Consider the following 22,435-nt stretch of genomic DNA (forward strand, 5'->3'; position numbering starts at 1 on the left):
ATAAGGTTTTCTGAGGCACAAGTCAGATTTGATTTTGAATTTTTGTCCCTCTTTGAAAAGGAATTCTGATCCTTCTAGAAGGTTTGGGCATGTTGCGCAATTTGGTTGACCATTTCGAGCGTGGCCGTTGCCAGTACCTCCTAACTGGCCTTCATGCCAGTGGCACGTAAAAGCACCCACTACACTCTCTGAGTGGTTGGCGTTAGGAAGGGCATCCAGCTGTAGAAACTCTGCCAAATCAGATTGGAGCCTGGTGTAGCCATCTGGTTCACCAGTTCTCAGTCAAATCGTCCAACCCATGCTAGCATGGAAAGCGGACGCTAGCATGGAAAGCGGACGCTAGCATGGAAAGCGGACGTTAAACGATGATGATGATGACATGTGCATATATGGGTACAGGATGTCACCAACAGTAAACAACATGAAATACGAAAACAAATGAGTTCAATATGCAAACAACGAGAGAAAATAAAACGGTATGTTCTTGGATGGAATGTTTGATCAGAGATCTCTTCACTCAGAGCTTACCTGTGGTTACACAACAACAATGCATCAAATCTATTAAAAGGAAGGAAATTGCTTACTTCTGCTATGAAATTTAAAATACATTCATAATAGCCAGGACACAGCCAGGTTTCATTGTGGGTTCCATTGTCAAACAGAGCCATCCTCTTCAAAGGTGAATTCACAGTAGACTGTATAATATTAAATAATGATATTTCATTAACTCAAGAATAATCAGTAACTGAAAGATTTTTAAACAATTTATCATCATCTTTATGGAAGACAACAACAGTCACTGTTGTGTGGGGCTAAGATCTTAAAGACACAAGTTTGTAATCTGGTTTAATTCCTGCCTGGAACTGATTTCACTTAATTACTACTATTGGGGAAAGTGTAAGCGCCAAAAGAAACTATATGCCCCAATGGAATAAAGTTTCTGGTGGAGGTTGTGTGTTTGCACACACCCTCCCTTTTTTTCATTTCTTCGGGTTCTATGTCTTCAATATTGGAGATTAAAATTTTGCTAAAACAACATGATTTCAAAATTTTTATTTCCTTCTCTCCACCCATTCTTGCTTTCCAAAGGCACAAAACTCCCAAAGGTAGTTTTCTATGCTGAATTGCATCAGGGCAGGACGAACCATGGTGGCCAGAGGGCATGATATAGGGATGTGCTAAAGAGACATATGAAGAACCCTGGCATCTCCCTAGGCACCTGGGAGGAGAAGGCCCTGCAGCACAATGAATGACACTGATTGCTGAAGCACACAATTCCAGCCATTGAGGAGAATAGTAGAGATAATATGAAAGAGATGATTTCTGTAGAGAACAGTCAATGTTGATCTACAACAGACAGCCAATGGTGACAATGTCACAGTGTTTATATGAAATTATGGGATGTCTCTGGTTAGTATTGCAAAAAATTTCATTTTCTAAGGAACAATTTACTTTTACTATTTTACAATGGTAAACTGTATGTTAACCATGTGTGTGTGTGGGGGGGGGAATCTGTGTAAATTTTATGTAGAATTGTGCTGGGATGGAATATGGATAATGACTAAACTTGGAGTACTTTGTTGGGTTTAATCTAATGAATGAAAAACAAGACCAAATTTCTAGGTACATTTCTGTCGGTAATTATGTGTTTTTTCTCAGATGTACACACACACAGAGGTTTGTTGTGGCTCAACATGGTTCAATACAATTGTGACAACGTAAAATTTTAGTACAAATTATTTGCTAGTTCTATATAAACACAACATGAAAATAATTTGTGGCTTGGCATTAAATTGAAATAGTTGAGATTTAGGAAGAGAAAAGAAAAAATCATCAGAAAGCTCCATTTGGAAGTGGATTAAAAGATCCTGATCTTAGATAAAATATTGGGTCATCCCATAAATAATGCGGTTTTTTATACTTCTTTTTATTTTTCAAAATTAGATAAAGTTCATTTTTAATCTAAAATATACTCTCCTTCATTTTCTACAATGCCCTTCTATCTATCTGGTAGACTTGCAAGGACCCTCTTTCAAAATTCGTTAGTCTGTGATGAAATATTCTCTTCCACTATTGTTCTGACTTTGTCTACAGAATTCGAAGACTACAGAATAAATGATAATCAGATGGGGCAATGTCTGGTGAATATGGTGGGTGGGGCATTGTTTTCCATTCAAACTGCTCCACCCTTTGAAATGTTATTCTCGCTGTATGTAGCTGAGCATTATCTTGAAACCAAAGATGGTCATTTTTCTTCTAGTGCTGACTTGAATGACCAAATCCAATTGGATTTAGTTGAATGATCAAATCCAAGCTTCTCTGCTAGTTCCTCAACAGTTATGATGGGATTTTATTCCACCAGGGTTTGCAGGACATCCTCGTTGAGCTCTACAGATCTTCCAGGACAAGGCTCATCTTCTAGGCTGTAGATCTGGCTCAGAGTTTCTGGAATCACAGTTGAGACTGGCTTATGCTTTATTGTCTGATCCCTATATACTGCATTAAGATTCCTCGCACTTTGCGTTGTGTTGTTGCCTTTATTGAACTCATAAAGCAAAATATGCCAAATATGCTCCTTTGTCACTTCCATTATAGCTTTGAAAAAATAACTGTTAAAATCGAATTGCACTCTTGAAAACTTGCACTAAAAATAAGGACAAGGTAAAATTACTACCTGCTTATAAAGCAAGTTGATGCTGGTAGTTCATCCTATCCCCCTCTGACTTTTAGTTCATGCAACTGAAAAAAACTGCATTACTTATGGGATGACACAATAAATAAATAGAATCTCTCAAAATTTGAGGCTTTTACTAAAATTAAAATTAATTTTTTTTCAGAAATTGTACAAAATAAATAAAGCCCCTCAAAGTTTGAAGATTATAGTGGGCTATTATATCGTTTATCTTTCATAAATCCTACAACAGAATTATAAAATGAAAATGATGCAAGGAAAAAATATTTTCCAGAGATTTAGCTGTTATTTCCAGCATATGAAGTTTTCTGATGAGGACTTGATATTTTTTTGTCTGTTGTTTCATGCAGAAATCTATGCATGAGCAAATGAATATATCCAATACGTAAAATGTTTGGAGTTTTCTGCCTTTGGAAAACGGGAAGGGTTGGGGAGGGATGACATAGGATGTTTTGTAAGAAAATTTGAAATTTAAAAAAACAAATTTTTCCAGATTTGTAATCTCCATATTTTTCTATGTGTATTTAAAAAAGCAATTCAAAAGTGGTGAAAAATGAAATAACAAATGGGGTGAGGAAGGAGGAAATGAAAATTCTGAAAACATGCCTTTTTGGCAAAATCATAATCTCTGATACTGAAAACAGAAATCTGAAGAGATTTTTGAAATAAAAAATGAAAATGGGGGTGGGGTCAGGGTGAAAACACCTGACCTCCAACAAATTCCCATTATAAGACAAAAAGAATGAAGTCAATAAATTAAAGAATTAGTAGAGTAGTGTTAGCTGAAAATTTAATAAGCCGAGTGCTAAGCAGATGTACATGACACATGATGACAAGGAGAGATTAAACTCTTTGAAATATTTTATCTTAATAAAAATTAATAAAATTCATAATCAGAAAATTTTTCTCTCAGAACTCATCTAGAAAATTTAGGCATTGCAACTTCCCATCTCCTAATAAATCTTGAATTTCTTGCCTATATAAAAAATGGCTGCATGGTAAGAAGTTTGCTTCCCAATTACATGGCTCTGGGTTCAGTCTTGTGAGTAGATTTGGTAGACGGAAACTGAAAGAAGCCCACTGTGTGTGTGTGTGTGTGTGTCTTTGTGCCTATGTTTGTCCTCCAACACCTCTTGGCAACTGGTGTTGGTTTGTTTATCTCAGCAAAAGAAGCTGATAGAATAAATACCAGGCTTAAAAAAAAAAACTGGGGTTGATTCACTCAACTAAAACTCTTCAAGGCTGTAGTCTAATGACTGAAACAAGTAAAAGATTATTTTATCCTACCAAGTCTGTAATGCTAATGAATACTCTTTACTCTCTCTCTCTTTTACTCTTTTAATTGCTTCAGTCATTTGACTGCGGCCATGCTGGAGCACCGCCTTTAGTCGAGCAAATCGACCCTAGGACTTATTCTTTGGAAGCCTAGTACTTATTCTATCGATCTCTTTTGCCAAACCGTTAAGTTACGGGGACGTAAACACACCAGCATCGGTTGTCAAGCGATGTTGGGGGGACAAACATAGACACACAAGCACCCACACACACATATATATATATACATATATATATATATATATATGACGGGCTTCTTTCAGTTTCCATTTACCAAATCCACTCACAAGGCTTTGGTCGGCCCGAGGCTATAGTAGAAGACACTTGCCCAAGGTGCCATGCAGTGGAACTGAACCCGGAACCATGTGGTTGGTAAGCAAGCTACTTACCACACAGCCACTCAGAATTTATCCTAATATTACATCAATAATACTTTTAAACTGATGAAAAAGCTGTGAAATTAATCCAACCCAAGAACAACTGATCAAACGAAAGTTTTCAGTAGATTTCGGAATTGAGCAGGAAATAGACCAAATTAAAAATAAAGTATTCAATGGCTTTCCAAAGAAGCATGGTGTTTGTTTATCTCAAAAACCAACTAAACAATGGATTGCAAACATTTCCAGCAAAAATCTTACCTCAAACAACATCTTCATCATTCGTGGCGGAATAAGATTATCAGTTAGTCCTGATAAATACATGACTGGAACCGTGATCTTTGGTACACGTTTTATGGAGGGAAACTGTGAATATAAGCAAAAAGACAGTAATATAAACTTTTACAAACTTATCTAATTACAAAAGTGGTGGTAGAGGAAGTCATATATTCTGTATATTGTCAAAATATTAACTGAAGCTACAGTCCAAATTGCTACAGAATAATTTTGAACTGGTACTCCACAATTTGTTCACAAAAAGAAAGGTAAATATTAGAATCCAAGGAAATTAGTCATGATCTGTATAGATGAAAGAAATATTTACATTGTTATGGAGTGTGAAATGTGAATTCTTTAATTAGAACTGTTTACAATCAAAAACTAAAATCAATAATAACTTGCACATATTTTTCAATCATATATACATATATATTGAATTGAAAAGCTCTCTATTTAAAAAATTACACTGGTTTGCAACAACTTTGTTTTTCTAAATGTTCAAGGCAGTTCAAAGTTAATTTTGGAGGGAAGAATATTTCAGTGATATTTAATGTATTTTACTGCTTGTGACTGCCGAGTGCAAGAATGATTACATCTGAGTAGTAAAAAATGCCAATTTTAAAATAAATTTTAATTAAAAAAATCTAATTTTCATAAATGTAAACATAATGTAGTATTTAAATGTAGGTGAAAAGGGCTAGATCTCCCTATAAAATAGCTAAAATGACTATACTAGCTACTACACTACACTATAACTGTAATGTCCATTCTACTAACATACACATTTCATATGCACTATATTGCTAAAATATAGTGCATACCCTTTAGAGGGTAGTGTTGGAAGGTTACAAAACTTTGTTGGAAACAAAAGTATTCCTTGTTTTCACTGTCTTTCTGCAGAAAGCAGACTACTTGAGATGTATAAGTAGTATAATAGTGTACATCAGTGAATGCAAGGGAATGAGTTGAATATGATATGTTGATTGTTCAACATTTCACATAAGCACAAGCAAGTCATGACAGTTGTTGAACATTGCACTTGAGTCTGAGTGAGTTGAAACAAGTAGCTGGTCATCAAAAGTACTGGAAAATGTGTGCAAGAAAAATTAATTACACTGTTTTGCTGATGTAATATGAAAGGATGTTACATGTTGGAGGGAAAAGGTGTAATAAGCTAGAGATGGAAAATACTTATAATAGAGGTAGATCAAGGAAAACTTGAATAAAAACAGTAGGGTCAAGGTGAAAAGACATTGTATATTGAAGATTCTTTCAATCCATATCAAAAATGAAAGTAAAAAAAGTGATGCTTTGATCATAGTGTTGGTGATCTTTCAAACTAGTAAAGTAAAATATCGCAAACTGTTAATATCAACTAACACAAAACAGATTATTTTTAATATAACAAAAACTTATTTCATGAACCAAAAAATTTTAATTTCATAACACTAAAGATGGTGAATCTTTCAAAAAACAAAAAAAATTAAAAGTAATTTTAAATGAACTTTCAACATAACATGCATAGAATCAGGTATTTTAGAACAGGGATTTTCAACTTTCCACATTTTATATTCAATATTGTAAAATTTCTTTTATTAATGAAGTGTGTTTGTTATGAACAAAAAAGTGATTTGCATTAAGGAGGATTAATGGCAACAGCATATATAAAAAAAAAAAACTTACTTGATTTTTAAAGCACCAATATGGTAAAAGCCCAATTATAGGTATGCCAATAACAACAGCTCCAATTTCTGGCAGTGATGTAAAAGTATTCTCTATAAATACTGAGTGTATATGTTGGCTGTAGTAAGGATGAGAAGCAAGATATATAGCTACGGCACCTCCAAGTGAACGTCCAAAAACTACAATTTTATCTCGTGATATCTGTGAATGTCTTAAAAGAAAGTCCATAGCAACTTCAGCATCTTGATATAAACCTTCAAAAAAAAAAAAAAAAAAATTTTAAATGAACTTTCAACATATGCATGCATATGACTATACATATATACATTATCATCATCATTTAACATTCGATTTTCCATGCTTGCATGGGTTAGACAGAATTTTTTAAAGTAGATTTTGAATAACAGGCTACCTACCTCAATGTCAATCCTTGCCTTTTCCAAGTAAGATTATATTATCCTATCACCAGGCATGTTTTCACTGAAGACTGAAAATGAGGACCACCGCTTACATGGCAGTGACACTCATTTACAACTATCATGTGATGTCAAGTCAAGCAGACAGTAATACATACATCTATACACACACACAAGTGATTTGTGACATGTTGGCATTATTGTAATGTGTTGTATTATTTGGTGAAAGTGTCAGAAAAAGTACATTAGAAAATGACTTGCAGAACTGAGCATGCAATGTTTTATAGGCCTCTTCTTCAGCCTAAGCTAACTGGAGAGAAATAAAGATAACAGTGTTTTACATCCTCAGTATTTGAGAGACTGGCAGCAACTGATAGTGAACACAAGATGTGAGCTTGCATAGTAGGAGAGGGAAGCTGGATAAGAGAAGGAGAAACAGAGAGGTGGAAAAAGGAAGTGTATGATTGTGAGGTGGATGGGATAATTGAAGTAAGATGGGAACTGAAAGATAAAAATGGGATTACTGAACTAAGAAGTGTAGAAATAGAAAGCAAAATAATGTTTTAAACCTGTTAGTGACATGGTACCAAGTTCGAATATGGAACATTTTTCCTTCCATTTCCTTGAGTGTGTGGATCCATGATGTGCAGAGATGCTTCACACTGATAAATGGGTAATCTAATGGCCAGTTTGTGTTGAAGCAGGTGGCAACAGGTTGGTGTGGCCTACATAGTTGTGCACTTCAAATTTGCTCCCAAGTGCAATTGATGAGGTGAAAACCTATTTCCCCAATTGAAAGTATGATGCAATACATGGCACTACATTTACAACATTACAACCATCATTAGGTTCAGGTCACAGAATCACATTACTGAAAATTTCTCATCAAACTTTGTAGCAAGATAATAAAGGAGGATAAAGTAAGAAGAGATGAACAGATTTATATATGTGAAAAGGTGGTAGTAAAGAGAGTAACAGAGCAGACACTATAGAGGGAGGGAGTATGAAAATGAACAGAAGTAAAGAAGAGGATTGGTATCAAGGGCATTTGAGAAAGGGAGGTACAGAATGGAAAAGTGACAAGGTGGGTTCCGTGGCAGGAGTCTAGGGTTATCTTATAATGATGCATATAGATGGGAGATGTGAGGAAAAAAAAAAGGAAGAGAGAAATCTTGAGAGAGTCATTGAAAGAAAGATAGAAGTAAGATTCATCGGGTTAGACCAGAAGGTAGGAGATGAGTAGAGGGGTGCATGTTGAGGATGTTGAGGAGGAGAAGCTGTGAGCAGCAGACAGAGAAAAACAAAAAAACAAAAACAAGACAAAAGATGGAGGGGCAGTGGGTGAGAGCAGTGAAAGACTAGAGGCTACTATAGAGTTATATTGATAGGTAGAGAGATAAGATCAGAGCAAGTGTATGTTTGTATGTGATGTACTTATATACATATACATGTATGTAAGTATGTATTGGTCAATTGGCAAAGACATTCAAAAGCAACAGGAAAAATTTTTGATATTGAAGGAAACACTAAATTACTCCATATACCAAGTAGTTTCCAGTTAATCTTTCTCAGGAACATACACACCAAAATGCCCATGCATACACATACATTTAAGAAAACTTACCCATTTCTGATGGTGATCCTTGACTCTTTCCATAACCCCTATATTCAACCATGAGAACATTACAACCAAGACTAGTATATAACCCATATGCATTCATCAAACTGAAAGAAAAATTACATTATATATTATATATTTTAATAAATACTAGATAAATACACACACACACACACATATATATATATATCATCATCATCATTATCGTTTAACGTCTGTTTTCCATGCTGGCATGGGTTGGACGGTTTGACTGAGGTCTGGAGAGCAAGGAGCTGCACCAGGCTCCAATCTAATCTGGCAAAGTTTCTACAGCTGGATGCATTTCCTAATGCCAGCCACTCCAAGAGTGTAGTGGGTGCTTTTTATGTACCACCAGCACAGGAGTCAGTCAGGTGAGCCTGGAATTGATCACGTTCAGATGGAGCTTTTTGTGCCACAGGCACGGGAGCCAGTCAGGGGACACTGGCATCGACCACATTAAGATGACGCATTTTACATGCCACCGGAACGAGAGCCAGTCAGGGGGCACTGTCTAAAGCTATGATTTTGGGTTTTCTTGACTCAACAGGTCTTCTCAAGCAAATCATATCACTGGACATGCAACACTGGCATCGGCCATGGATGCGATCTCACTTTAGTTGCTGGGTCTTCTCAATCACAACATATCTCCAAAGGTCTCTGTCTCTTGTCATTGCCTCTGTGAGGCCCAATGTTCGAAAGTCATGCATCACCACCTCTTCCACAGGTTCCTTCAACAGTTAGGGTGTGGCACTTCCTCACACAGCTGTCCTCATCCATACTTAACACATGACCATACCAGCGCAGTCATCTCTCTTGTACACCACATTTGATGCTTCCTATGTTAAACTTTTCTTCTGTGAGGCCCAATGTCTGAAGATCCTTTCTCAAATAAATATAGATCAATAAAATATGTACCACACTGAAAAGACAGTGAAAGTGCTTGGCTCAGTGGTTAAAGCTTCACTCATCTGTAGTAATGAGTCACAATGTCACTGGTGCCAAGCTGTATTGGCCTTTGCCTTTCCTTTGGATAACATCAGTGACATGGAGAAGGGAAGCTGGTATGCATGGGTAACTGCTGGTCTTCCATAAACAACCTTACCTAAACTTGTGCCTTGGGGGAACTTTCTAGGTGCAATCCCATGGTCATTTATGACCAAAGGGAGTCTTTACCTTTTTACACCGAAAATAAGTACTGGGGAAGATATGATAGGCTAGAAAACTCTTGAAGACAGTGACTCATCATGGTCACAGTCAAATAATTGAAAACAGGAAAAGAATACAAAAAAAAGAATGAAGGAATATAAAATCCAGATTACCCCTATTCATCTCTCGTGTCTTTTGATTATTTGCAAAGAATCATTATTCTAAACAATTATTTTCAATTATGCTAGCTAAAAATTAAAAAATGGAAAATTTACTTATCTGTAACACCTAATTTATTGCATTTTGCTCAAGCTAAATTCAATGTCAATTATAATATAATACCCACTTTTATAGCTGAAAATTAGAAATATAATTTATCTTCTTAAATATTTAATGATATTAAATTAAAAATTTAAATTTTTACTACATTCTCTTACTAAATTTAAACTGTGTACCATAAATAGTGTTTCTTCACATCCATACTAATCAAATGATTGTATACTGAAGATTTATTTTTTTATACTGCTAGCATACATTGGTAATGTAACTCTGAACTGTAATATTTTACATTAAATAATCTCTTTTAGATAATATAGTGTATAACCATACACCACCTGTGTACTAATAGGCTGAATAATTGCTATGTATTTACTATAAAGACATCCAGTGAATACACTTCACTGCCTTCAGCAATGAAATGTTACATTAATTATTAGAGGTGGTGGGGGAATACTGCTTATAGTTTCTTCATATTCAAAGGTTTGTAGTTGCATTTATTCTTTTTTTTTTTTACTGCCCACCAGTTTTGACCCAAGTATTTTCTTTTAAATTTCTTGTGTAATGCACAAAAAATACATATAATGACTATCTATATGATTTGCATAATATTAATATTTGCTAATATTTTGAAAATTATTTTAAATAGTAATAATTTTATTGAAAAAGTGATTTCTAACCACTTTTTACATTCACTAAATACTTGAAAAGAATCCAAGTAAGTCTACTGCCTTTTTGAAAGTCTTAACTGAGATAATAAAAATGAAACAAACAACAATTCAAAAATCTAACTAGCTTAGATACGTGTGTAATATTGTAATGAATTAATAAAAATATTTATATACCGGTGACCAATGTTTCCAGCATTTCCATGGAAAAATATCACAGTAGGGGCAGTCACAGAAGAATAGCTGGGTTGTTTGATAAGTACTACATGTATACTGGTACCATCTTTGGTCTGAAGATAGCTGCTTTCAAATGGCAGTTTAAGCAAGCTCGGCATATCAACATAGATTCTGGCATTTCGTGGTTGTTGAGGATAATAAATTAACATGTCCTGCCCATGATACAACAAGCCTGAAAAAAAAAAAGAAAAAATTGAATTTTTATAAAAATGATTTATTATTGAAAAGATTTTTGAAAATAATTTAATGTGTTCACACAGCATTTCTCACATTCCCACTTACTGTGTATTGTAGGCATCATAAGTCTACCATTCTAAAATAAATAAATAAACCTCTTCATGAAGGCTTGGCATCTCTTCCATTAAGTTTTTGTTTGAATTAATATCTCAAAACAACTTTTTTATAATATAACCATATATGAAGTAAAAAAGTGATAATTTCATGCTCTCAGTGTGTTTAAATCCAAAAAGATATCAAATTATGGTTGAAGATCTTCTTAAACAGTATTTCTGCTTCCATGTGATTACTAATTATACATACACCCCATGAAACATCTAAAAGGAATCTAATAAATGAATAGAGAGATATCTAATAAATGAAGTACCCATATGCAATCTAATAACCCTACAGATACCACCACTTAAATAAAAATATTCTCTTCTTAATGCAAAGGAAAAATTTCAGCAGACAATAATGTTTTTGCACATAGAAACCTAATAACTTCTTTCAAACATACATGTCTAATTGTTTAGTAAATCAACCAAGTGATTAACATGAACTTGTTTTGTTGAATCTGGTGTGATAAAAAATTCAAATCAGCCTAAGCAAAATCTAAATACTGACTTATTAGAAAGATGTAGTCAGTCCAGCTTTTAATCATCTCTTGAAATCTATGATTATGAAAACACAAACATACATGGTATATACATTATTAGATAAATGGAAATGAACTAATAAATATCATTATTATCACTGGTATATTGTTACTTTCCATGCTGGAATGGGTTCAATATGGTAATATGTCTTATCTCCACTCTTGTTGATCCTATATTATCTCATCCTAAAGATCCAACCTCTTCAGATCTGGCCTCACTACCTCCTGTTTGTCTGGCTTTTTCTTTACCTCATGTATCTTTTCTTCTGCCATATATATCTTAGCACACAATATCTTTACTTTATATTTATTTTTTATTTTGCTGAGCAGATTTCATCTGTTCACATTATCCATCAATACCAATAAAGCCAGCTCTCCTACTTATATCACTTGTTACCTTTTATGCCTCACTACTTTTTTACTCCTTGCCATTTCACTTTAACAATACATATCCAACAGATCATACTTAACTTAAACCATATTTTGTGCATTTTAATGCCAGAACCTCTTACATATAAGCTTTAGAACTTGTCTTTGAACAGAGCGAAACAGATAAATAATGATGTGTTTTAGGCAGGTACAAGTTGCCTCCCACACATTTTTCCCTTGATCACTCTTCTGTGCTACCTGTTACTGTTTCCTCTCCTCTGAAACACTTTCCTGTTGACTCACCCCTATATGTCTATGACCATGTTTTTTCTCTTTCACCATATTTTTCTCTGTTTCCCCACACACTCTTTTAACTTACCTACCCACTACTTACCTGTCAACCTGCCTCTTTCTTTCATCTGTCCCCAATCTATTATATTAAATAGTGAACATCTAGCATGAACATTCAGATGTTATTTTTGACCACATTAAAAAAAAAAAAAAAAATCCATCTACTAGACAAGTAAATTTCCAGTTACCAACATTCTACTAACCACTTTTTCACCAACGATCTATGTTCTCTCAACATCTTATGCTACTACAACAGCCTTTGAGACTTTCAATGTGATAACTGTATGGCAGGTAGCCTGAATCAACCAGCAAAGGAATATTAAACTTGCTCATAACTGTTTTTCATTCATGTTAGTAGATGAGCTAAAATGGATAAGGCAGATGCATTCACTAAAATTTGAAGATTTTATCATTATTAAAAGTAAACAATGTTAGAGATTATCAGAATTATAGAGATTATCAACATCCACTGAAATGTTAAGATTTTATGGTTGTAAAAGTGAACAATATCAGAGACAATTAGAATATACCATACTTGCAAATTCAGTTTGTTTTGTATTCAAATAAGCAATTGAATTAACAGATGGAATATTTTTTTGACAATCTTAGTTCAGTTTAGAGTCACTTGAATCTGAGAAAGGATAATGTACAGAGAACTAGAATGAGATATCTGAACTCATTCACACATGAAAAATGTTGGTCTTAAAACATGACACAAGATTAAAGCTCTCAGTACTCCTCCTGTCAAGCTGATTTGCCTGAATTTCCAACTTAATTTGATATACAAACTATATATAGACATCCAAATATAGGAGCAATTAAAAGGAAAGCTTCATCGATCATTTACAATCAAGTAGATAATAACTAATCTTTGGCTGGTTTTAAAACATCAATCAATCACCAGTGAAAATTTATAAGAAGCTGATTAATGGCATTACCTGGCTTCACAATTACCAGCAAACTGAAAACAACAAAACCTATGTAGTACATATGTAGTTCAATAATAATTTTGGATCAACTCAACCTAGCTATAAATTCCATATATTAACAATATTTCTATTGTCTTTACAATTACCTTCAAAGGTCAATGAAATCATTTGAAATTAGTTGTTACAAAAGTAATAATTTAACAGTAATATTAGTGTATTAATATCAGTATATTTCTGTCAAAGCTGAACTGAATTCTATTGAGAAATAAGATTCAAATGATCAATCAGTAACCATTTTGTTTAATTATAATTGTTAATTAAACAATTACACATGAAAGGTCCTATTTTCAATTATATGATTAATAATAGATAACCAAAACATGAGATTAATTCTACTTGACAAAATTCATATAAAAACAGTAGTACAAGGACAGACTGTAAATTTCATAGGTTGGCTATGAAGGAGTGATGCTATAGCTGTGAAATCTTGTATGCATTAATTTCAACTCCCCTTATTAAGAACTGCATCTTTTCAGGTAAACTGACATCTGAATGTTCAAAGAAAACTTCAAAAGTAACTAATACTGACTTCTCTTAAAAATCAACAAAATTTGGTATTGCAATGTTATCAAGTACCTGCAGTAAAAGAGTTTAGCCTCTAAGGACATTCATGCTGACATGGTTGCTACATCAGGGGATGACACTCCAGCTCTATCAACAGTGCAAAAGTGGGAACAGAGAGTCTTGAAGACAACCCAAGGTCTGGACATCCTGCAACTACCATGACTGAAGAAAACATTGATCATGTTCACCACATGGAGGTGGATGAGATGATTGACTATAAATCAAATAGCCAATGCTATTAGCATATTCCTTGAGAAAGTTGAGAATATTCTGCACAATGAACTTGACATGACAAAGTTTTCTGTTCGGTGGGTGCCATGTCTTCCGACACCTGATTAAAAGTACACCAGGCTGATTATATCACAGGAAAATTTGATATTGTTTGAGGCAGATCCAGCTGGTTTCCTTAAATATTTCCTAACCCAGAGTGGATGTTGGCTTCATCATCTTGAGCTACAGACAAAGAAACAATCCATGCAGTGGAAACAGCCCTCCACACTTGCTCCAAAGAAGGCTAAGGTCATTTCATCTGCAAGGAAGGTCATGACCTCAACTTTTTGAGATGCAAAAGGCAACGTGTTCAGTGACTATCTTCAGAAGGGCCACACCATTAATGGAGAGTAGTATGCCAACTTGCTGCTGAGGCAGTTACAAAAAGCTATCAAGACTAAACACCCAGGAAAACTGACGAAAGGGGGTTTGTTTCATCAGAACAATGCTCCAGCATACAAGTCTTTCTGAGTACATTTAGTAAATGGAAACTGAAAGAAGACTATCATATATGTGTATGTGTGTCTGTGTTTGTTTTTCCACTGCCACTTGACAACTGGTGTTGATGTGTTTACGTCCCTGTAACTTGACAGTTCAGCAAAGGAGACTGATAGAGTAGGTACCAGGCTTAAACTATAAGTACTAGAAAATTCTTCAAGGCAGTGCCCCAGAATGGCTGCAGTCTAATGACTGAAACAAGTAAAAAATGGAAAAAATGTAATCCTTAATCCATGTGAAGCCAGAAAGCCACAACAGGTTAAAAAAAAAATGTATCTAGTAATTTATGTATGTATACATGCATGCATATCTTTATCTTTTATTTTTTGCTTGTTTCAGTCATCGGAATGCGGCCATGCTGGGGCACAGCTTTGAAGGGTTTAGTCAAACATATCAACTTCTGCAGTAATTTTTTTAAAGTCTGGTACTTATTCTATTGTTCTCTTCTGCCAAACCTCTAAATTACAGGGACATAAACAAACCAACACCTGTTGTAATGTGGTAGGAGGATAAACACACACAAAGCTATGTATGTATATGTATATGTATATATATATATATATATATATATATGACAAATCTCCATAGTGTTTCTGTCTACCAATTTCACTCACAAGGCATTCATAAGTCCAGAGTAAGAATTGAAGATGATTGGCTAAGGTGCTGGCAGAAGAACTGACCTAAAACCACATTGTTGCAAAGCAAACTTCTCAACCACACAGCCATACCTGCACCTATATACATACATATATATATAATGAATAATAGAAAAGAAAGGGGAAAAGACAAGTACAGCTAAATGCTTCTATTTTTAGAGCTTTTTGTAGCATCCCTGAATTCAAAAAGCATATTTATAGTAGATATATCCTTGACAACAAATTATACTTCCATCCTTGGTAACTTTCTGAAGACCAATTTCAAAAGACTATCAGTCTCTCAGATTGATAATTATTTATATTGGAACAAACAGTGTCGTCAAGTTTCTGTATAGCCTCCACAAGAACATAAAAATTATGCCATACAATCTGTTTGTGATAAAATAGTGTTAGGAATATAGTTCATTAGTACCCAACAGAATGTTTGTTATTTAGTATTATTTAATATCTGATAATTTACAGTTGCTAAATCTGACATAATGAAAGACTTAAGTTTGATAGTTTATTGATTCTTCCCAATATATTTTTTCATCCTTGACTATGTTTTTACTGATTTAACTTGTGATAGATTTTGCATGTAATCTATATTGATTACTTTTTTGTATTCTCTTTGTTTGCTATTTCATCTGCTTTATTGTTTCCATTAATATCTGTATGGGCTGGTATCCAAATCATAGTTAATGGTTTGTTATTTTCTTATAAATAATTATCCCTTTTAACAGAATACACTCCTACATTTTAATCTGACCTCTTTTTCGTTATTGAAATAATTCTAAGTTTGTTAAATGGCAATGAAAAGAAATACAGTTTCCAATAGTAATTCTTTAGCAAAATCTTTAAGTGATCATGTCGCACCAACTGCCTCATATAATTGTAAAATTGTGATATAGTTTTATGCAAATGTTTTTATTATTGCTTTGAAAATTTGAAGTAGCACCACACCTACTCCACTGTCTGATGTGACCAATGTGTGTAGTTGACCCACTTATCAAAATAGTCTAACTGAGCAATATTATGGTATTGTTTTGATATTTTTTAATGTTATTTTGAAAGATTTTAACTGTTCTGTCTGAGAAGTGAACCAAGTTTCATACAGCTTACTCTTCTGTTTAAACTGCTCAGCACTTCCTAGATGCATCTATCAACATTGAGTAGGGGTTAATCTTGTTTCTTGATCTATCTTAAGCAACTCAATATATTTCTCCGTTTGAATGGAGAATTTTTCAATAGCTTGAGGATGGATTGCACTTGTATCCCTCTTATCCAGCTGCCATACAAAAACTGAGCATCAATAAACTCCCTTATACAATCTCAAATATTTATATGTTCAACAGCAGAATTTCTGAGATAATTAGTGTGCCATGTTGAGATCATATTTTGGACCATTTTGGTTTAACAAACTCAATCTGATTTTTTAGAAAATTTCAATACAAATATAGTCTTTCATACTAATTAGAAAAATCATATCCCCTTTTTCTATTTTTATTTATTTTGAAAAATCAATAAGACAGTTACAAACCTTTCAAGACTGAAATTTTGCACTTTACAAATCCAACACGTCCAATCTGAACATGAAAGAAATTGGAATTCCTCTATGTTCCCAGAGCACCATATTAAAACTATACAATTTTAAACCAGCATAAGCAATCAAGAGGAGACTTCCCTAAATTTCACCTTACTGTCTTATGTATGTATGAGCCAATGATAGCTAGGCATCAGAGAAACAGTAGCCAAACCTCCCTCAAATCCCTCTCCCTACTGCCATGTGTATGTATGAGCCAACAAGATCTCTACATGGTAGCTAGATATGTTGATGGCTGTATTAATAGTTTAGAGGTGTTGGGAGTATTGTGTGTGTGTGTGTGTAACATACCACCACCACTACCACCTCTTAATCATCATCACAGCCACTACATAGTAGTAGTAGTAGGAGGAGGAGGAAGATAGATGCTTTTTGTTATTGTCTAACTCCATATCATTTCTCATCCAGTAGTGATTTGAGAGATGTTCCTCTACTATTCTAGCAAGTTGATCAAACAGCTTTCATTTTTAAGACAGCAGGCTGTAATTTGAGGGAAATTTAGCTGCTATTTTTTTTTTATTATTAATTTCTCTCAAAGATGGCTGTGGTTTTTGTAATTAGCATTTCTTCATCTCAGTAGAAAAAAAAAGTATCTGGTAAGCCAAAAAGATCCCATTTTTCCCCCTACCAAATACATAAGATGTATTTCCAGTTTCAAATTTGAATGTAATCAGATACTGAGAATTTTGTAATGTTAATAGTTGATTTATTAGATATATTTCATCACACTGATAATTGATAAAGTCTGGGCTATAGTACTTTGTTTTGGCTGAATCAGACTGTTGACCATTTCCATTTGCCCATTTTATTGCAGTTGTTAGACCTAACATGGTTATTAATAATACTAGATTCCACACTCATCTCTTAACTTGCAATGACCTCTCTGGATTCTCATCACTCTCATCTCTTTCTCCATCTCATGTCAACTTCTTCCTACATTTCCCACTCCCATAATGTAGGATAACATTGAATCCTCTTCTACATAACCCCCACCGTCCTTCTTCTCTGTTCCCCATTATCTTTTCCATATGGCATCCAGCTATAGAAACCCTGCCAAAATGGAAATATCAAAGAACAATGCTGCCCACTGTTGCATTGGGTCTTATCAACTTAAACCAGAATGGAAGGTTGATGCAAAACGATGGTGATAAATTGAGATCATCAACAAAATTTGGCATTTTCATAATTCTGTTTAAAGAACTATATAGATCTGTTGCATAGAATAAAAATATAATGGGTGAAATTAGAGAACCTTACTGGAGATCCTGAAGAAGATATATAATTTGGGTTTAATATCATCGAAAATAAGTCATGTTCTAATGGATAAGAAAACTAATAACCAAATTGCAAAGATTGTTGAAGATTTTAAACTGATATCCCTTTTTAAGTAGAATGTCATGGACCATGACGTAAGCTCCTTTTAAAGCTAGGGAGATCAAAGTGAATTTTCAGAAAATATTCTGTTTCAAGTAAGATAATCAGTTAGTCATAATTTTTACCAACATTTTACATAGATTAGTACAGATCAAGATATGATCAATATAATCTGATTGAATTGTAGTTATCATTATCAGATTTTGGTATTATTAAGAAAAAAAATTTCCATATCTGGGAAATGTTAAAATATAATTATATGATTAAATAAGTTAAGTACTCTTTCTTGTATTACATCCCATGTTTTGTCTGATCCTGTAGCAGATTCCTCATGTAATTCCTCATTAGTTGCTAATATTCATGTTTAATTATAAGGTGGAATGAGTCTATGTAAAGATTGAAAGAAGCAATTATTTTGTTTTTAATATTTGCTAAGAAAAATTGGCCAAAACAAAATGTTTCTGCAAAAAAAGCAACTTCTGAGGAATCTGAGACTATCATTATTGTGATCTTGTAATGATTCTTGATTTACTTTTGAGTAGTTTAATATAGACTCTTTAGATACACTTTATTAGCTTGTTTTAAATTCTTTTTTGTTGCTTGTAACATTAGATAGGTCATTATCAAAATCTGTTGGTGGCCTTTCCATTTTTTTAATGATTAGTTCATCTTATTAAAGTGAAATCTATGCTTATTAACCTTAAAAGAAATGAACTTGGTTTTTCTTCCTTGTCTGTACCTTTGCAAAAATTTTTTTAAAAAGATTCCACCTTTAATGTTAGAGTTATGTATGTATGTATGTATATATATATATATATATATATATAATCAAAATAATTAATTTATTTTAAGCTAGAAATTAATAATTTGCATTAAAGGTTAAAACGGCAAACCATATATATAGATTTTAAAATAATACGAGAAACAAATTATCTCTTAAGAAAACATGTTAAAGTCTTTCCTCGTGTTTCACAATGAAATCAAAAGTATCTATATAATATGAACATCAGAAACAACTACACCCACGTCAAACTAATAATTTAAACTTTAAGTCAGGGTACTTGATTCCACGCGAAAAATTCGAGTTTTCCTGCAAATACTGGGATGTCATTCGCGTTGTGTAATGTATCTCGGTAGATATATCGAAACTCGGCAATTTCTACTTTACTTGCGAGAATCAATCAATCTGCCTGACCGTAATTGTTATATACAAGTGCAATTCAGTCGTTGAAAGTTGGAAATATGTATTAGTTACAGAGTAACAACTTTCAGAAAATAAAGAAGTAACCTTAAAAGTTATGAAATTAAGCGAGTGACACAAATCTCGTGAAAATAAATACAAAACAAAATGAGATTTTTTTCTTTTTCTTTCTAAGCTTGATAATGATTTTAAGCTATTTATATGCAAAAATCAATAAATGGCAGCTGTTCAGATGTGTGACTTACTGCTAACAGAGATCAACGAAATCATTTTTATATGCAATTATGTTACATAGTTAAAAGTAGGTTGGGGCTCAATAATCTTACAAATAAGAACCCTACCATAAATCACCAAAGGATTTATATTAAATAATTGATATAATTGATAGTGCCCTTCCGACTATAATAGTAGATGTAACGACAAACGGAGATTTGGATACGTACTTTAAGTGATTAAGCAAACTGGTGATCTAAATCTGTGATTTGATCTGTTGTTTTGGGGGATATTATGCAAGTAGGCAGCCATACTAATGTGAAAGTAAAAGGATTTATCATGGTAAAACATTATTATATGAAAGCATAAACTGTAAAGTTTATCAAGTGCTGCAATAAATAATTAGTAATTTCAAAATGAAACTAATTATTAAAACAGTTGGCGATGTTTCTTGATCAAAACAGAAAGAGTTGATTTTCGGAGGATATTCTGAAGGGGAAAGGTTGGACTCATCTTAGACAAGAAAGGAATTAGATGAGATAATCACTATTCTTTGCTTTTATAAGGTGGTAACGGATTTTGCTTGTTTCCTTCTTGAGTAACATGTGTGTGTGTGTGTGTAAGTGACAGAGAGAGAGAGAATATAGTGTAATCAATATCCAGACATAAGTTCGAAATGTAAATCGAAGTATCTGAGAGGGAATAAACGGAATCGCTACTTAAGGTCTGTGAAACACTGAACTGTCAAATAACGGAAGTTGCGTTTAGGTAGCAAATACCATTACTACTATAGAAGAAGTAAACAACACCCGAATTAAGTGTGCGTGCATACACACGTGTGTGCAGACACACATACACAGGAAATATTTCTCGTTATGTCATCTTCAGTTTTCCAAAACAGTAAAATAGTAGGGGTTTTTTTCCTAATTAGGACAGAAAAATTAAGTGATTATATAAAGCGCATGGTCGACTTAATACGTGTTAAATTTTAAAATCAGATATAAAATTTGATAATTGATTTACTTACCAAGAGAAGCTATGATTACGAGAAGCAAAGTAATAAGTCCACCGTAGAACCAGAATATTAAGAATATTATGAACAAAGCTGTAGTACAGATACTCCAGAATTTAACAACCAGTTTGAAGAGAAACAGGAGTATAAGTTTCATGTGGCCGAAACGACCCGCCCGTACTCCTAAATTATTTGTCCGCGATGTTAACCCAGAACTAGAACTGCCATCTGAGCAGGCACTCCCAAGACTGTCCAAATTCGGATTGCATCCTGATGTGGTTGACGATGATGCTGAAGAACTTGAGGGTTTTATCTCTCTTATTTTTAGTTTTACACTCATCTTCCCCTCACAATGTTGTGAGGGTCACGTCCTGAAATGGACAGCTAATGGTGATATAGATCAGAGTAGAATCACAGTAGGTGATAAGGTCTCGGAAATAATTTTCAACTGTTTTTCAAACAGGAAATGTGCACAGAGGGAATCCACTGGAAGTTATCAGATTGACTATAGCCAAAAAATTTTCGTTGACAATGTTTAATGAAGTCTGTTGTAGTTGGTAACGATTTTTGTGTTGTTGGTAAAGCTGCTGCTTCGGGATGTAATTTTTGTGAGGCCCCTCTTTATGATGGTAAAAGTAACGCTGGTATTGCCTGCATTGGAGGCGAACCTTCGACATTGTTTGACCAGATAAGCAGCAGTATAGATTATCCACAATGTTCAATCACAAATAAAATCTGAAATATTGATATCCCAAACCATACAGGTCTTCTTGTTCTTTTCCTTTTAGGTTTTCTTTGGTTTTTATGAAATTTTTACACCATAAATATTAAATATGACAAAAAAATTGTTATTGCTCTATTTTAAATATAACGCGGTATATTATCCAGAAAATATACAATCGAAACGCACGTCATTTTTGTGTGCAGTCTGTACACTAACGAAATAAAATCTGCTTGAATCGTGGCAGCGTTTTAAAGCCATGTAATGTGAGTTACCTCCCGTTGACAGTAGTTATAAAATATGTTCACGCTAGGGGCGCTGACAATTGATAGTCAATGAATGTTTTTTCCATTTCATGTTGTTTATTGTTGTCATTTATGATGCAGTTGTGTGGAGGCGCAATGGGTCCAGTGGTTAGGGCAGTAGACTTGTGGTCGTAGGATCGCGGTTTCGATTCCTACACCAGGCGTTGTGAGTGTTTATTGAACGAAAACGCCTAAAGTCTCACGAGGCTCTGGCAGGGGGTGGGCGAACCCTGCTGTATTTTTTTCCCACAACTTTCTCTCACTCTTTCTTCCTATTTCTGATGTACCTGTATTTCAAAGGGTCAGCCTTGTCACACTTTGTGTTACTCTGAATCTCCCCGAGAACTGCGTTGAGGGTACACGTGTCTGTGTAGTGCTCAGCCACTTACACGTTAATTTCACGAGCAGGCTGTTCCGTTGATCGTAACCGACGGAGTTGTAGTCGTCAGCATTGTTGTTTACTCCCCCAGGTCAGACCTGAACTTCTTCCGCTGTTATAATTTCATTTTCCTCTCGGATGATTTTCTTTCCCGAAATATACTAGACCAAAGTGTACACCTGTCCACTGCTCATTTTTAACCAAGAATTCTCAATACCCGTGAGGCAAAGACACTTTTGGCACCTCCACGCAAACTCACACTCCTGCCTGTATCATTTTGACTCGTTTTGAGGGTTGCGGGGTCATGCTTAGGCGTAAGTCAGGAGTTC

The 22,435-nt window shown here is 34.2% G+C and overlaps 1 protein-coding gene across 1 annotated transcript in view; it reads right to left on the bottom strand.

Moving 5' to 3' along the window:
- LOC106881639 (protein ABHD13) overlaps positions 1–21,699 on the bottom strand; it is a 24,012-nt gene extending 2,313 nt beyond the window's left edge. Inside the window, exons 1-6 of the mRNA XM_014932103.2 lie at positions 20,717–21,699; positions 10,689–10,920; positions 8,407–8,507; positions 6,367–6,620; positions 4,666–4,770; positions 585–695 (exon numbers count right to left, since the gene is read on the bottom strand). Of these exons, the coding sequence (XP_014787589.1) occupies positions 585–695; positions 4,666–4,770; positions 6,367–6,620; positions 8,407–8,507; positions 10,689–10,920; positions 20,717–21,041 (1,128 nt within the window). The 5' untranslated portion in view covers positions 21,042–21,699. The remainder of the gene's footprint in view (positions 1–584; positions 696–4,665; positions 4,771–6,366; positions 6,621–8,406; positions 8,508–10,688; positions 10,921–20,716) is intronic.
- Positions 21,700–22,435: the final 736 nt, after the last annotated feature.

The sequence above is a fragment of the Octopus bimaculoides genome, chromosome 4, assembly GCF_001194135.2.
Source record: "Octopus bimaculoides isolate UCB-OBI-ISO-001 chromosome 4, ASM119413v2, whole genome shotgun sequence".
NCBI classification, from domain to species: Eukaryota; Metazoa; Mollusca; class Cephalopoda; order Octopoda; family Octopodidae; genus Octopus; species Octopus bimaculoides.